Below are 17,356 nucleotides of genomic sequence, written 5' to 3' on the forward strand. Positions count from 1 at the left end.
TATCATGGAATTTTTAAAACATCAAAAGTAAATAGGAGAGTCAATGAACTGCCATGTATCTATCACCCAGTTTTAACATTTATCACCACTTGGCCAATCTTCTTTCATGTATATACTATGTTACTCTTAACTCTACTGCTCTATTTTAAAGCCAATCTTTGAGATATCATTTCACTTATAAAGAATTCAGTGTGTAGGGATCCCTGGGTGGCGCAGTGGTTTGGCGCCTGACTTTGGCCCAGGGCGCGATCCTGGAGACCCGGGATCGAATCCCACATCGGGCTCCCAGTGCATGGAGCCTGCTTATCCCTCTGCCTGTGTCTCTGCCTCTCTCTCTCTCTCTCTCTCTGTGTGGCTATCATAAATAAATAAATAAATAAATAAAAATTTAAAAAAAAAAAAGAATTCAGTGTGTATATTTAAAAGATAAGGACTAATTAAAACAAGAAAATAAGCAGAAAAAAAGAAAATAAGCATGATGTAACACATTATTAATAATAATTTTAAAATATCAAAATTTTGTTCAAATTTTTCCCATTGTCTCATTAGTTATTTGCATTTGGTTTGCTCATATTAGGATGCTTCATATAAAATATGAATAAAAGAATGAAACATAGAACACTGAAGATAAGGTTTAGATCTTTTTTTTTTTACTCTTCCTGGTCCTATTCTCTTCCTTCCTTCCCTAGAGACAACTAATATTAATTAGCTACATAACTTCCCATTCCAGAGTAGATTCCTATATATGTATCTAAGAACAGTAAGTGATTTGGCTTTGGATGTTTTTGAAATGTGTACAAATTAAATTATAATACTCTCTTGTAGTTTTAAAATGGTTATAAGTTTTATGCTCTTTCTTTTCTACAACTGTTTATTTGTAGTCTTCTTTTTTATTCTTGGTCAGTATTGCCAGAGGATTCTCTATTGTGTAAATCTTTTAAAAGAACCAACTTTAGATTCCACTATTCTCTTTGTTTTTTATTTCATTAATTTGTTTTTAATTTTATTCTCATATTTTATTGAATCTAAAATCATGTAGGGGCACCTGGCTGGCTCAGTTAGGAGAGCATGCGACTCGATCTTGGAGTTGTGAGTTCAAGCCCCACATTAGGTGGAGTTTCTTAAAAATAAAACCTTCAGTGTCCCTTAACTTTCTAAGGGAGACTTATTGCTACACCAGAACCAATGACAAGGAATGTGTCCTGCTTGCCAGGTATGAAGGAGTAGAATTAAGATTAAGAAATACTACTCTCTTAATAGGACTCAAAGTATAGATATTCTCAGATTTTGATTAAAATAAGTGGTAAATAGGGCAGCCCCAGTGGCACAGCGATTTAGCACCTGCCTTCCGCCCAGGGCGTGATCCTGGAATCCCAGGATCGAGTCCCACGTCAGGTTCCCTGCATGGAGCCTGATTCTCCCTCTGCCTGTGTCTCCGCCTCTCTCTCTCTCTCTGTCTCGTGAATAAATAAATAAAATCTTTTAAAAATATCTTTAAAAATAAAACGAAATAAAAAATGCTGTAAATTGTAAAACACACCATTATTTCATGTGCCACTAAGGAAAAAAAAATTTACCAATGAAATCATGACGTATAATTCATTTTGGAACACGCATCCCAATTGTAGATATGTTAAAATATGCAAAAACGGATATCCTGGAATTGATGACATACAGAATTTCCTTCCATCTATTTAAGTTTCCTTTTCTCCATCAGATTCTTTTAAACTTATTGAGACGTGTTTTATGGACACACTGGTTTATCTTGGTAAATATTCTATGTATACTGAAAAGAATATGTATTCTGCCATTGTTAGGTAGAATGTTTTATAGATATCAATTAGGTCACGTTGGTTGATACTGTTAACGTATTCTATATTCTTACTGATTTACTGTCTAGTTTTTCCTATCAATTGCTGAGAAAGGATGCTGAAGTCATGAATTTGTCTGTTTCTTCTCTCAATGTATCAGTTTTCATGCACTTTGAAGCTTTACTGTGAGGTGCCTACACGTTTAGGGTTGGCATGTTTTCTTAAACAACTGTAAAGAATGCAATTTTCTTCTTTATTCCCTGCTCTTAAATCTACTTTGATGATGTAAGTATAGCTGCTCCAGCTTTTTATTTTTTTACATACTGCATATTTTCCATCTTTTTATATTGTGTCTTTAAATTTAAAGTGAGTTTCTTTTATTATTTTTTAAAGATTTTATTTATTATTTGAGAGAGAGAAAAAGAGGGAGGCAGGGGGAGAAAATGAGCGGGAGAGGGGTGTGAGAGGAGCAGAGGGAGAGGGAGAACCAGGCTTCTTGCTGAGCAGGGAGCCCAACTTGGGGCTGTATCCCAGGACCGCAGGATCAAAACCTAAGCTGAAGGCAGATGCTTAACTAACTGAACCACCCAGACACCCCTAAAGTGGGTCTCTCTTAGGTGGTATATAGCTGAGTCTTACTTTTTCATCCAATATGATAATCTCTGCTTTTTTTATTGGAGTGTTCATACTATTTACTTTAATGTAATTAACAATAGGATAGGGCTTAAATTTGTTATTTTGTTATTTTTTTCTATTTGACTCATTTGTTCTTTATATCCCTTTTTCTCTTCTCCTGCCTTCTCTTGTAAATGACTATTTAAAAAAATAATTCCATTTACCTCATGACTTATTAGCTATGCTTTTTTTAGTGGTTGCTACAGGATTTATAATATATAATTTTAATTTATTGTAGTCTCCATCCAAGTGATGTTATGCCACTTCCTGCATATAGTGTAAGAACTTTGTAATGGTATACCTCCATATCCTTTCTTGTTTTTATGCTCTTGTTGTCATACATTTTACTTCTGTATAAACCACAAAGTTTACGTTATTATTTTTCATTTAACAGAGATTAAACTAGGGAAAATATATTTTATTTTGCCCATTCATTTACTATTTCTGGTGCTTTACTTTCCTTTATTTAGATCTAAATTTCCATATATTATTATTTTCTGCCTGAAGAGCTTCCTTTATTATTTTTCATTGTGCAGGTTTGGTGGAGGTGAATTCTCTCAGCTTCTGTTTTGATCTATATTTTGTCTATTTTCTTTCTTTTTAAAATTTTATTTATTTATTCATAAGAGATACAGGCAGAAGGAGAAGCAGGCTCCCTGCAAGGAGCCCGATGTGGAACTTGATCCCAGACCCCCGGGATCACATTCTGAGCCAAAGGCAGATGCTCAACCACTGAGCCACCCAGGCGTCCCTATTTTGTCTATTTTCAAAAGATGTTTTCTGTGTATAGAACTCTAGATTTACAGGTCTTTTCATTGTCTTTTGGATAATACACTTTCTGAAGAGAAATCTGTTATATTTGTCTTTGTTCCTCTATATAATACGTCTTTTTTAACTTTTCCTTTTGGTTTCTTTTAAGATTGTTTTTTAAATTACTGTTTTTCATCAATATATGTATGCCTGACTATTTAATAACTTTTTGTCTCCTTGTTCTATTACTTTAAGAGAGGAGTGTTCTATGACTATAAATTTGTCAATTGCTCCTTTTAAATCTACAGGGTTATTTACATTTTGAGGTTATATTATTCGTTGTATACATTCCTGGTTGTTATTATCTTCTGGGTGGAGTGTAATTTTTATCATTCTATACTGCTTTCTTTATCTTTACTTATAGTTTTGCATCATACTTTATCTCATATTAATATTGCTATACCACCTCTTCTGGGATGCCTCGGTGACTCAGCAGTTAGGTGGCTGCCTTTGTCTCAGGTCGTGATCCCGGGGTCCGGGATCGAGTTCCACATTGGGCTCCTGTGAAGAGCCTACTTCTCCCTCTGCCTATGTCTCTGCCTCTCCCTCTGTGTGTCTCATGAAAAAAAAATAAAGCTTTAAAAAATATATATTGCTCTACCACCTTTTCTTTAGTATAAGTCAGGTATATTTTTTGCCATTCCATTATTTTCAACCTTTCAATATAAATTTGCTTAAGTGTGTCTCTTATAAGTAGCATACAACTATATTAATTTTAAAACTGATAACTGAGTTTAACATTGCATTCATTGAAATTATTGATGTATTTAGAATCATTTCAGTTGTATTTTTTTAATCATGCTTTTTCTTTCCTTTCTTACATTTTTTAAAAGATTTTATTTATTCATGAGAGACACAGAGAGAGAGAGGCAGAGACACAGGAAGAGGGAGAAGCAGTCTCCATGCAGGGTACCTGATGTGGGACTCAATCCTGGGACTCCAGGATCACGCCCCACGTTGAAGGCAAGGGGTAAACCGCTGAGCCACCAGGGATCCCCTCTTCCATTTTTTCTACCTTCTACTGTTCTGATAACATTTTCACAATTTTCCTTTTCTCTGTGCTGCTTTGAAAGTTATACACTCTATACCTATTCTTTTAGCATGCCCTTAAAATGTTAATTTTGATATTTGAATTTACAGAGCCTATAGTTCATCAACCACTACCTTCCTCCATAAATATACAATGACCTAAGAATGCTTTAATTCTCATCTTCCCACCCATCTTATTTTATTTTTCTTAAAGATTTTATTTATTTATTTATTTATTTATTTATTTATTTATTTGAGAGAGAGAGAGAGAGAGAGAGAACGAACAAGCAAGGGGTTGCTGCAGGGAGAAGGAGGCTCTCCGCTGAGCAGGGAGCCAGATGAGGGGCCTGATCCCAGGGTTCCCAGATCATGATGTCAGCTAAAGCCAGATGCTTAACCTACTGAGCCACTCAGGCATCCCCTGATCATCTTATTTTAAGTAGTATTTTAGTTTTACTTTATTTCAAATCCCATGAAATTATTTATCATGGCTATTAATTTGTACTGCCTGTTTTTATTTATATTTACCAATATTTTACCTACTTCTTTGCTCACCATTTCTTCTTGTATTTTGATAGTTCTTTTGGGTTTCATTTTGCTTCTTTAAAAATTCTTTAGTAACTCACTCATTGAGACAATATGAATAATAACTCACAGTCTCTGAATATCTAAAAAATATATTTATTTTTTCCTCAAAGTTCATTTAGTTAAATGCAGAATTCTATGTTGGAAGATATTTTCTTTCAGCATTTTGAAGACATTATTCCATTATTTAAGGCATCTATTGGTGCTGACAAGAAATCTTCTAGTCTAATTATATTTCTTTTGTAAATAAATAGGCATTTTTTTCCTGGCAGCTTTTAAGATATTTATTATCTGTGATGCTGTGCAGGTTCACTATGATAGGTCTGCATATAGTTTATTTAATTTTTCTGCTTAGGATTCTTTCTGATCCTTCAATCTAATGATTCATGTATACCCTTAATTTTGAAAATGTACCTCCTCAAATATTGCTTCTTCCTGATTATCTCCAGTCTGTACTCCTGGAACTTTTATTAGATAGTCCCCTTCTCACCCTATCCACCAAGAAGTCTCCCAACTTCTTTTTTACCTTTCCAACCTCTTTACCTGTCTCTAGTGTGATTTCCTTTGTATCTATCTTCCAAATGTACTAATTCTTTCTTCATCTGCATTTGCTTTCTCTTCAAAGCATATATTAACTATATTAAATTAAATTTAATATATATTAAATATATATTAAATTAAATATATATTAAATATATATTAAATTTAATAAATAATAAAATATTAAACATTTAATTTATATATAATGTAATACATTGAATTTAATGTATTTAACTTTAATACATTATATTTCATATATATTTATTTTATCTATAATATATATTTATTTTATATTATTAATATGTTATATTTAATATATAACTAATATATTTAACTTAAAAATTGTATGTGAAATTAAATTAAATTTAATATATATTTATATATTTAACTTAGAGTATCTATTCATTCTTCAACTTTTTAAACAAATATTTCTTTTAAAGCCTCTTTCTGATTGGCTTAGTATTTCTAGTTTCTAGGCTTTAAAATTTCTTACATATTACATCTGATCACATTGTCTCAAAGAAGTTCATTTTCTTGGGAAGTCTGTAATTTTTTTAAACATGAATTCATCTTCTGTAGACATTTTTTATGGGAGTCCCAAATATGCTAGATTGTAAAATGCCTCTCCCTGAGGCAGTTTCACATTCACCTTTGTCAAGACTTTAAGGGTTTCACTGATTTCAGACCAGATGTTTACTGTTAACCCCTTGGGCTCAGTGTCCTCACCATTAGAGTCAATTGAATGGTGACCACACCTGCATGTTGCAGGTCTGGGATTCCAACTTCTCTCAGGTGGGACTTTTTCCTAACCATTGCCCAGAGGATACAGGAAGCTCCTTGATACTTCCCCACACTGATGGGCCTACATTCTCTGGTCCTTCATAACCTCCCAACTCTATATTAGTTCTACTTTGCATGCAGAAGACTTGTGATCTGCTCCCTCCTTTCCATATGGTTATTACACCTCAGCCCACAATCATTTATGCCTCTATCTAGTTCTGAAATGCCTGAGAAAAGTCTTAGTTTTAGTTCTACTTACTGCTAAATTTAAATTCTTTTGTTTCTGGCACCTAAAGATTTTTCATTCTTGTCCTGTGTTTGGTCATATATTTATATTACAATGATTTCACCCTTATTTTTTATGTTTTACTTTTTTGGGGGATGTAGACTTCAGATCAGTTTGTGGGTTCTTGATCTGCCATATTGACAAGAAGTCAACTCCAAAATAAGAATAACTCAAAAAGCAAGAAAGACATAAAGTATTAACAAGCCTAGTCCAGAGAGATGACTCCTTATAAGATCACATTTAAACCAATCACTCTAAGGAACTTAATTGTCCTATGAAATTTCTTCAGAAATGAACACAATATTCAAACCGGTCAACACAATAGCAAAGAAAGGAACTACAACTATCTTTTAAGCTTTACCTATATTTACTTTCAGATAAAAATTAAACTTCCTACCTTATTTTTATGCTAATTAAAAAATCCTATATTTGAAGGGATGTACTATCAAATAAACAAATTGGTAAGTATAGGTTTGTTTATATTTACTTTCGCTTTGGTGATGATACCAAATTGCTTTAAAATTGGCACCAGTAATTTTGACAAAGACTGAAGCTAATATAAGTTTTAAAAAAACAAAAATAATTAGCTATATATCTATTTAAAGTACTTATATCATGCTAGAGACAGGCGTGGCAGAAAAATGAGGAATAAAATCAAACAGTAATCTGTATATAATAATGTTCCATAAAAATTTCATAAATAATAATCATCAAAGTAACATACGTTGGAAAATGCTTGGCATGTCTGGTTTATTTCCTTTTGTCTGTGCAGAAGTTTCTGGTTGAGGTACAGGAATTCTACAAAAGATGGAAAAAAGATAACCAAGAGTTATAAAAAGACACTTGAATGAAAAAACTAATTGGATCCATTCAGAATTTACTCTGATTCAGTAAGTACATTTACAGAATATATAGGTTTATCTTCTTAAAGTAATGCATTAAAAATTCAAGGAAAATATATACAAATTATGAACAAATATGCATTTATAACCTAATTCAAATACTGCAATAGATTCTTTTAAAAAGATTTTTATTTATTTATTTGAAGGAAAGAGCAAGCAAGCAAGCGAACAGGAAGAGAGGCAGATGGGGAGGGAGAGGAAGAAGGAAAGAATCCCAAGCAGACTCTGGCTCAGTGCAGAGGCAGACACAGGTTTTGATCTCACCACCCTGAGATCATGACCTGAGCCAAAACCCGGAATCCAATGCTTATACAACTGAGCCACCCAGGCACCCTAAATACTATTGCAGATTTAATGTTCTTTTAATAAAGAGTACTCCACAAAAGGAAGTATTTAACTCTATTAAATATCAACTAAAGATGTGTGTGTGTATATACAAACATATATCTATAGATTTTTTTCATTCTCTTGGATAGGAATTTAAAAATTCATTCAGTGGCCTGTTTTCATGTTTGTTTTGTTCAAATATTCTGGGAAACTATCTGGCCTAACTCTCCAACCTCATTTCATTATTGGAGTTCAATTTGCCAACATATAGCATAACACCCAGTGCTCATCCCACCAAGTGCCTCCCTCAGTGCCCATTACCCAGTCACCCCAACCCCCGCCAGCCTCATTTCAAAGTTTTCTATAAGTCTCATGCTGCTTCAAACTCGTATTTCTTCTTTGAAATTTAACTCAAGCATTATTTCCTAGAAGCCATCCTTGATTTCTAGTCAAAGCTCAGTGCTCCTGGTAAATGCTGTCATAGCAGCACCATGAATAAATTTCTATCCTAAAATTCATCACTGTATTGAAATTAGTTTTATGAGTCTCTTTCAACAGATTCTGCTATTAGCTCTGCTATAAAATCTACAAAAGTATAGACTTTAATTTTGTACCTATATATAATAATATAATATCTATCCAATGATTTTACTGAACTGAAATAAATGGAGGAAAAGGGAAGTGTCTTATTTTGAGACTAAGGAGGAGCCTACTTTTAGAAGGAAAGATTTCCATCTTGTGGGGTATCAGCATATTTTTGTGATGAGTTTTTTCTACTGTTGTATTTCTAAAACTAAAAGCATAAAGTAAAACAGAATGTCATATTGTCGAATGCTACATATTGCTCAACTTATTTTATCAATGAATTTTTTTCTTATAACGGTAGTATTTATTTTGCTAATGAGTTATTTTTTAAAAGATTTTATTTACTCATGAGGGACACAGAGAGAGAGAGAGGTAGAGACATAGGCAGAAGGAGAAGCAGACTCCCTGAGGGGAGTCTGATATGCAGAACTTGATCCTGAACTCCAGGATCACACCCTGAGCCAAAGGCAGATGCTCAAATTCTGAGCCACCCAGGCGTCCCTCCTAATGAGTTATTAATGAACTAAAAAGAAGTAGCTTTCATGAAGGAGGAATTCATCCATTTATTTACCTTTAAATTCCAGGAAATAAAAATGTATTTTATAGTTGTAATTTTAACTTTTTTCAATCATTGAAAACATGGTATTTCTAGAAATGAGAAAGCTGAAAACAACTGTGAAAGAAATCTAACTAACTAAAAAATACTTAAGTTACATATATTTTAAGATCCTTACACAGCATGTATCTACCTTTTAATACATAGGATTTGAAAGTGGCTTCTTCCATCTGAAACAAATCAGAAGAAATAGTTTTTAAAACCCTAACAGCACCATTACATTGTACAGAACTTTTAAAAAGTGACTTAGGAGATTTTTACTGGAATATGTAATCATCCATTGGTATGACTTAAATGTTTTAAAGGGGCTAAATGACAGAAGTGATGGTATACAATGTCTATGGGTATCAACTGAGGAAACTGAAAAAAATATGAAAAGTGAAAAGATAAGTACAGAAAAATAACTGAGGAAGAAAGGGAAAAGAGAGCTAAAAGAAGCATATACTGGTTAGTGGCAGAATATTATAAAAATTATGTCAGAGACTGTAAGCTGTAATCTTCCCCTTTTTATCAACTTATTGACCTTAGGTAAAAGTCATACAGATTCTACAGAATATCATCCCCTCATCTATAGAACAGGATTATAGTTAACATTATTGAGGTCTTAAAAAATGTCTTTCATGCAGAGACATTAAAAGTACTTAATATACATACATACATGATAAATCCTATTTTTATCTTTTCTGATTCCTCTTTTATAAAATTGAAATAATTATCCTGTGCCTTCCTCACAGAGATATTGAGGATCAAAGGATGTAATATAAATAATTTTACATTGTATACTGAAATTCTCTATACAATTAAATGAAAGAGTATTTTCAGTACCTTCTACCTAAGAAAAGCAGAAGATAACTGTACAAAAAAGATAATATAGAGGTTTTTTTGAGAAGTTGCTAATATAAGCAAGTTAGCAATAATTTACAGTGATGAAAAAAGCTGAAGTCTTTGTGATCATTAATTAAAATTATTAAATACTTTCAGGTAGCAATCATTATCTAATGCACTTAATGTATTTACAACACTATAGTGCCTTCTGCTTTTCTTAGGAGGAGAACTGAAAATGATTTTTTTAAAAATGATTTTTAAGTATTCATCTAACTATGGTGTGATTCATTTTCTCTTTATAGAGTAAATATTACCAAGGGAATGAACTGAAGAAGTTTTAATGTTTGTTGTTTATATTTTATTTCTCAGTGCTAATTTTTCAATGAGTAGATGGACTTTGACTATTATCTTAGTATCTAACAGAGAGCACCATGGTTCACTAGCTACTATTTAATTAAAAGGTTAGTTAATACAAACTCTTAAATGGTCATATTTCCTATTATTATACCAACAGAAGCAGATCAACAGGTGATCTAGATGGATAAAATGGATATACAACGCCAAAAGTGAATATCTAAAAAAGAAGAAACCATACCTATTCTACTAAAGCTGTTCTGAAAGAAAGAGATGGAGTACTTCCAAACTCGTTCTTTGAGGCCAGCATCACCTTAATTCCAAAACCAGACAAAGACCCCATCAAAAAGGAGAATTATAGACCAATATCCCTGATGAACACAGATGCAAAAATTCTCAACAAGATATTAGCCAATAGGATCCAACAGTACATTAAGAAGATTATTCACCATGACCAAGTGAGATTTATCCCCGGATGCAAGGCTGGTTCAACACTCATAAAGCAATCAATGTGATTGATCATAACAGCAAGAGAAAAAAGAACCATATGATCCTCTCAATAGATGCAGAGAAAGCATTTGACAAAATACAGCATCCATTCCTGATCAAAACTCTTCAGAGTGTAGGGATAGGGGGAACATTCCTCAGCATCTTAAAAGCTACCTACAAAAAGACCACAGCAAATATCATTCTTAATGGGGAAACACTGGGGAGCCTTTCCCCTAAGATCAGGAACAAGACAGGGATGTCCACTCTCACCACTGCTATTCAACATAGTACTAGAAGTCCTAGCCTCAGCAATCAAGCAACAACAACAAAAAAATGAAAGGTATTCAAATTGGCAAAGAAGAAGTCAAACTATCCCTCTTCCCAGACGACATGATACTGTATATAGAAAACCCAAAACTCCACCCCCAAGATTGCTAGAACTCATACAGCAACTCGGCAACGTGGCAGGATACAAAATCAATGCCCAGAAATCAGTGGCATTTCTATATGCTAACAATGAGACTGAAGAAAGAGAAATTAAGGAGTCAATCCCATTTACAATTGCACCCAAAAGCATAAGATACCTAGGAATAAACCTAACCAAAGATGTAAAGGATCTATACCCTAAATACTACAGAACACTTCTGAAAGAAATTGAAGAAGACACAAAGAGATGGAAAAATATTCCATGCCCATGGATTGGAAGAATTAATATTGTGAAAATGTCAATGCTACCCAGGGCAATTTACACATTTAATGCAATCCCTATCAAAATACCATGGACTTTCTTCAGAGAGCTGGAACAAATTATTTTAAGATTTGTGTGGAATCAGAAAAGACCCCGAATAGCCAGGGGAATATTAAAAAAGAAAACCATAGCTGGGGGCATCACAATGCCAGATTTCAGGTTGTACTACAAAGCTGTGGTCATCAAGACAGTGTGGTACTGGCACAAAAACAGACACATAGATCAATGGAACAGGATAGAGAATCCAGAAGTAGACCTTCAACTTTATGGTCAAGTAATATTCGGCAAAACAGGAAAGACTATCCACTGGAAAAAGGACAGTCTCTTCAATAAATGGTGCTGAGAAAATTGGACAGCTACATGCAGAAGAATGAAACTAGACCATTCTCTTACACCATACAGAAAGATAAACTCAAAATGGATGAAAGATCTAAATGTGAGACACAGTTCCGTCAAAGTCCTACAGGAGAACACAGGCAACAGCCTTTTTGAACTTGTCCACAGCAACTTCTTGCACAATACATCTATGAAGGCAAGAGAAACAAAAGCTAAAATGAATTATTGGGACTTCATCAAGATAAGAAGCTTTTGCACAGTAAAAGAAACAGTCAACAAAACTAAAAGACAACCTACAGAATGGGAGAAGATATTTGCAAATGACGTATCAGATAAAGGGCTAGTTTCCAAGATCTGTAAAGAACTTATTAAACTCAGCAGCAAAGAAACAAACAATCCAATCATGAAATGGGCAAAAGACATGAACAGAAATCTCACAGAGGAAGACATAGACATGGCCAACATGCACATGAGAAAATGCTCTGCATCACTTGCCATCAGGGAAATACAAATCAAAACCACAATGAGATACCACCTCACACCAGTGAGAATGGGGAAAACTAACAAGGCAGGAAACAACAAATGTTGGAGGGGATGTGGAGAAATGGGAACCCTCTTGCTCTGTTGGTGGGAATGTGAACTGGTGCAGCCACCCTGGAAAACTGTGTGGAGGTTCCTCAAAGAGTTAAAAATAGATCTGCCCTACGACCCAGCAATTGCCCTGCTGTGGATTCACCCCAAAGATACAGATGCAGTGAAACGCTGGGACACCTGCACCCCAATGTTTATAGTAGCAATGTCCACAATAGCCCAAATGTGGAAGGAGCCTCGGTGTCCATCGAAAGATGAGTGGATAAAGAAGACGTGGTCTATGTATACAAGGGAATATTTCTCAGTCATTAGAAATGACAAATACTCACTATTTGCTTCGACGTGGAGGGACCTGGAGGGTATTATGCTGAGTGAAATAAGTCAATCGGAAAAGGACTAACATTATATGGTCTCATTCATTTGGGGAATATAAAAATTAGTTAAAGGGAATAAAGGGAACGGAGAGAAAATGAGTGAAAATATCAATGAGGGTGACAAAACATGAGAGACACCTAACTCTGGGAAATGAACAAGGGGTAGTGGAAGGGGAGGTGGGCCGGGAGTTGGGGTGACTGGGTGATGGGCAATGAGGGGGGCACTTGGCGGGATGGGCACTGGGTGTTATGCTATATGTTGGCACATTGGACTCCAATAAAAAATTTAAAAAAAGAAAGAAAACAAACAAAAGAATCAGATGGGCTTTCTAGAGCGGAAAAACAAAACAGCTGAACTTAAGAACTATGGAACAATAAAGAACATATCGTCTTTATCTGTTTCCTGGTTCAAAAACTCTCAAATTTCCACAGTAACAGGAGTGCCTTCATTATGCTAATGAGGTAACTCACAGTGAGCCACTAGACACCTTGAAGATGGGAACTGTTATCAGATACATCAAGCATATGATTCAAAGGTTGAAATACTATTACAGAGAGGGAGGCTGAAGAATAAGTTCAATCACATGATCTGGACATCAAATGGAACTGGTCCTGCTAGGTTTTGAACTTGCTTTTGACCCATGATACCCTTGCTTTCTAATTTCTCCCTTTCAAAATAAGAATGCTTATTCTATTTCTGTCCCATCATTGTGTTTTGGAAAGATAACAGGTCTAATGTTACAGGTTCATACATGTAAAGAATTTTGCCCCAGGATGAATCACGCTGCATTTCAACCAAATATGATTTAGATAATGTTCAGATAACAGTTTGGATTAGAGTTGATGTTAACACTTTCTGGGATGTTCTGATGGGTTCAACGTATTTTACTTGTGAGAAGGACATGAATTTTTAGGGGCTAGATCGCAGACTGTTATGGGCTGAATCATGTCCCTACTAAATGTCAATAGGACTACCAGTATATAACCAATTACCTCTTCAATAACCCTCAGAATCAGACTTATTTGGATGGTCACTTAAGACATATTTCATTGAGACGAGGTCTTACTGGAGTAGAGCAGTACTCCAGAGTAGGTCCCTAACTTAATATGGCTGCTGTCCTCATAGGAAGGGAAAATTTGAACACAGGTATGCATAAAGAGAAAATGTCATGTGAATATTAAGGCAGAGATTGAAATGATGCTTCTAGAAGACAAGGAATGCCAAAGATTGCCACAAACCACAAGAAGCTAGGGGAGAGGCATGGAAGGGATTCTGCCTCGTAGTTCTCAGAAGGAACCCGCTGTGCCAATACTCTGATCTTGGAATTTAGCAGCATAGAAAACTAATACTGCTTCTAGTAGAATTGGTCATTTTTACAGGATAGAAAGAAAACGATTAATATGCTATGTGTATACTTAATACAAATGACTTACAGTTTGGCATATGGCCCTTGCAGAATTCTTTTCTTCTTGGTAGGGCTCAAACTTGTATAGGTAGTTTGAAAACACTGAGAGCTCACAGGATCATCATCTTGATGCCGTTTGTTATTATCTCTTTCCTGACTTTGATTTTCTCTTCTAGCTGCTTGGGATGTTGAGGGTTGGTTAGTGCTCTAAAACCAAAAATTTAGAGAAGACATTTTAAACAAATGCACAAAAATTATTTTTCTTAAAAGACTATAATTTTAGTTTATCCATTTTTCATAATCTTAAGAGTTATAACATTTTTGCAATCATAAAAGTGCTTTTTAAAGCTGATTTATAGATAGAATTATATTTATACTAATGCATCTGGTATTAAAATATTTTTAAGGGAGATAAACGAAAGTCCTTCTTATACTAGTAGAACTGAAAAGTTGGATTACATGCTTATTTTCATATGAACAGAAATCTTAGAAATAATTTTTTCAAAGGAAAAATGCACGAAAAAAAAATTTGTCTTGATTGTGCCTAGATTCCAGTAGTGGTCTTTTCTATGAGAGCTTTTATCCTCCAAGAGTCATTGCTACATCTTAAAAAATCTAGGTGAAACTACCACACTGTCAGAAGTGTTCGTATAGTTCTGGCCTGGAGAAAAGGAATGGAGAAAATATAAACATATATACCACCTGGGTATGTAAGTAAAAAAATCACAACAGGCTCAAATTATGCAGAAAGCAAAAACAAGACACCAAATTTTGAAAGCCTTGGGGAATATCAGAGGCTGTGACCTTCAGCCCAGCCTGCTTCAAAATAAATGACAGAAAAAGGAAACAAATGAAAAACATAAATCTTTTTTTCCTCTGAGGTTTTCACCATTAAGCGGCAATACAAATGAGTTCTGAATAACATGTACAAGGTATCAATTGTAATTATGATCACAGTGCATTCAGAGATATATTATTAATTCTCTGGCACCATACCCGAAGTGTTTCTGATGTTGAGGCATTTTCACTTGCACTGGCATGGGGGATATACTTTATAACAGTAATTATCCCCTGAATGGCAATGCGCTTTTGTTCCCTATACTGCAAGTCTTCAATCTCCTTCCTCACTTCACTTATAGCTGTCAAGAGCGACTCAACTGCAAAAGAATAATTCCAGGGAAATTGTAAGTTTTAAGAACTGAAATGATAAAAATAAGAATTAGATTTGCAATGTCATTTCACAACATGAAATCATAAGCTTGCTACATAACTTGAATTTGTGAAACTTAGGTTTATGCTTGGCATCATCCCCTTGTCGTTTTTGTAAAATAGGCAGAATATATTTATCAGTTAAGTTAGGCTACAGTCCTCTAGTCTGGAGTCTTAAATTGAAACAGAAATTTTGCATATTGGATGTACAGTTGACCGCTGAACAACAGGGGGGTTAGGGGCAACAAACCCCTTGCAGTCGGAAATCCATGTATGACTTTTGACTCCCCAAGAACTTTACTAATAGCCTACCATTGATCAGAAGCATTATGGACAATATAAACAGTTGATTACCACATATTACGTATATATATTATATCCTATATTCTTACACTAATCTCGAGAAAAGAAAACGTTAAGAAAATCATAAGAAAATATATTTACAGTACCCTATATATATTTATTGAAACATATAGTTCAAAGCTGTGTTGTTCAAGGGTCACCTGTAATTTACACATCATATTTCAAACTATAAAGTGTTGCTTAGCCACTGCACAGAAACACATATTTTAATATATATGACCACATACTACATATTGCTGGTATTATGAAGTACAAGAAGATGCCAATATTTAGATGGTGGTAGGTCAGTGTTTCAAAGTTTCTGGTTTTTACCCCAAAACCATGCAATTAACCCACAGCTTTTTTTTTTTAAAAAAAGAATATACTTATATTAAATTCTTCAACCATCATATCTTAATTCTAAAATAAGTTAATGTTAGGCCTCACATCAGTACTTATTCTACATCTCATTTATTTTGGTGTCATTTATATTTAAAGGTAGCGCTCAATTGTGTAATATCCAATATATATAATCCCACAAGAGTAGCATAATATAGTGTCAGTATCTTGATTTCAAATGACCCAGTACCTCCTTGATATCTTTAGTCTCTGAATGTAATGTCATAGGAGTTGGGATCTACTAATGTCAGATTTAATCTCAGTAACATCAGATCAAGATATGATGTCCAGTTAGTGATCATCTATGTTCTCCCTTCTTCTAGTCTAACAAAATCCAAATACTAACATTTAGGAGGCATGACACGTAATTTTAGATCTTTATAAAGACAAAGTTTTTATCGGTGAGTGTTGCTACACGTTAGCTCATGATATATATCACCCATACAGTACATAAACATATCATACATAACTAGTAATTACATTAGTACCTTTGACAGAACTACTATACTTCGAAAATGTCTCTGGCACTGGTGGATAGGGGTAATATCCACCAATAACAGTGTTCTTCACTTCCTCAGAATCGGTCCTTGTTTTAATCCAATGAATAAAGTTTTTTACCTTGGTGTCGTTGGTATATGGCTGGCCTCTATGACCTTTTTGCAAAAAGAGTAAAACCAAAGAGAGAGAGAGAGAGAGAGAGAGAGAGAGAGAGAACTCACTGTAATAAACTGTATGGATTTTTTTGTATAGAAACAGTTTAATATCAAAATAGCCTCCTATGTCACCAAGAAAAGAAGTTCATTTATTCACTGTGTGACAGATTACATTTAATGTATATACAAAAATTATCAAAGACAGTAAACCAATCCTATGTCGAGAAGGAAATCAGACATATTAGAGTTTAAGTGGGCTAAACTGTAGCTGTCTACAGGATACTGAAAGGTAAAAATGAAAAGAAAATTAATCTTCTGGAGTTTTCTATCAAAATGGTTGGTATCTTCTTGCAAAATTGATTTTTAAATCATGTATTAACCTAAAGGTATGGCATCATGTTTGAACTGAATCGCCTATAATACAGCTCAGCATTTAAATCCATGTTCTTAAAACATATTTAACAGTGCCATTTACATCTGATATTGTTAGTATTTATAAAACGAAGTATTGACCAAGATGTGTGTTACATCCTTCCTAGGACTCTTCTATTGACAAATTTCTTGATTATCAACATGGTAGTATTTAAGTGGATATACCACTCCACACCCTTTCTTCATTCATCTGCAAACTTTTATCTTCATTGTTTTGACCCCGTTACCAGAAAGAACAGAGAAAAATAATGT

At 34.2% G+C, this 17,356-nt stretch overlaps 1 protein-coding gene across 2 annotated transcripts in view; it reads right to left on the bottom strand.

Moving 5' to 3' along the window:
• The window catches only part of RADX (RPA1 related single stranded DNA binding protein, X-linked), an 88,522-nt gene that overhangs the window by 49,279 nt on the left and 21,887 nt on the right, over nt 1-17,356 (bottom strand). For both annotated transcript variants that reach the window (XM_072815187.1, XM_072815186.1), the window contains exons 8-11: nt 16,508-16,672; nt 15,066-15,226; nt 14,098-14,276; nt 7,241-7,314 (exon numbers count right to left, since the gene is read on the bottom strand). In XM_072815187.1, coding sequence (XP_072671288.1) covers nt 7,241-7,314; nt 14,098-14,276; nt 15,066-15,226; nt 16,508-16,672 — 579 coding nt within the window. The remainder of the gene's footprint in view (nt 1-7,240; nt 7,315-14,097; nt 14,277-15,065; nt 15,227-16,507; nt 16,673-17,356) is intronic.

Source organism: Canis lupus, chromosome X (genome assembly GCF_048164855.1).
Source record: "Canis lupus baileyi chromosome X, mCanLup2.hap1, whole genome shotgun sequence".
In the NCBI taxonomy this organism is placed as follows: domain Eukaryota; kingdom Metazoa; phylum Chordata; class Mammalia; order Carnivora; family Canidae; genus Canis; species Canis lupus.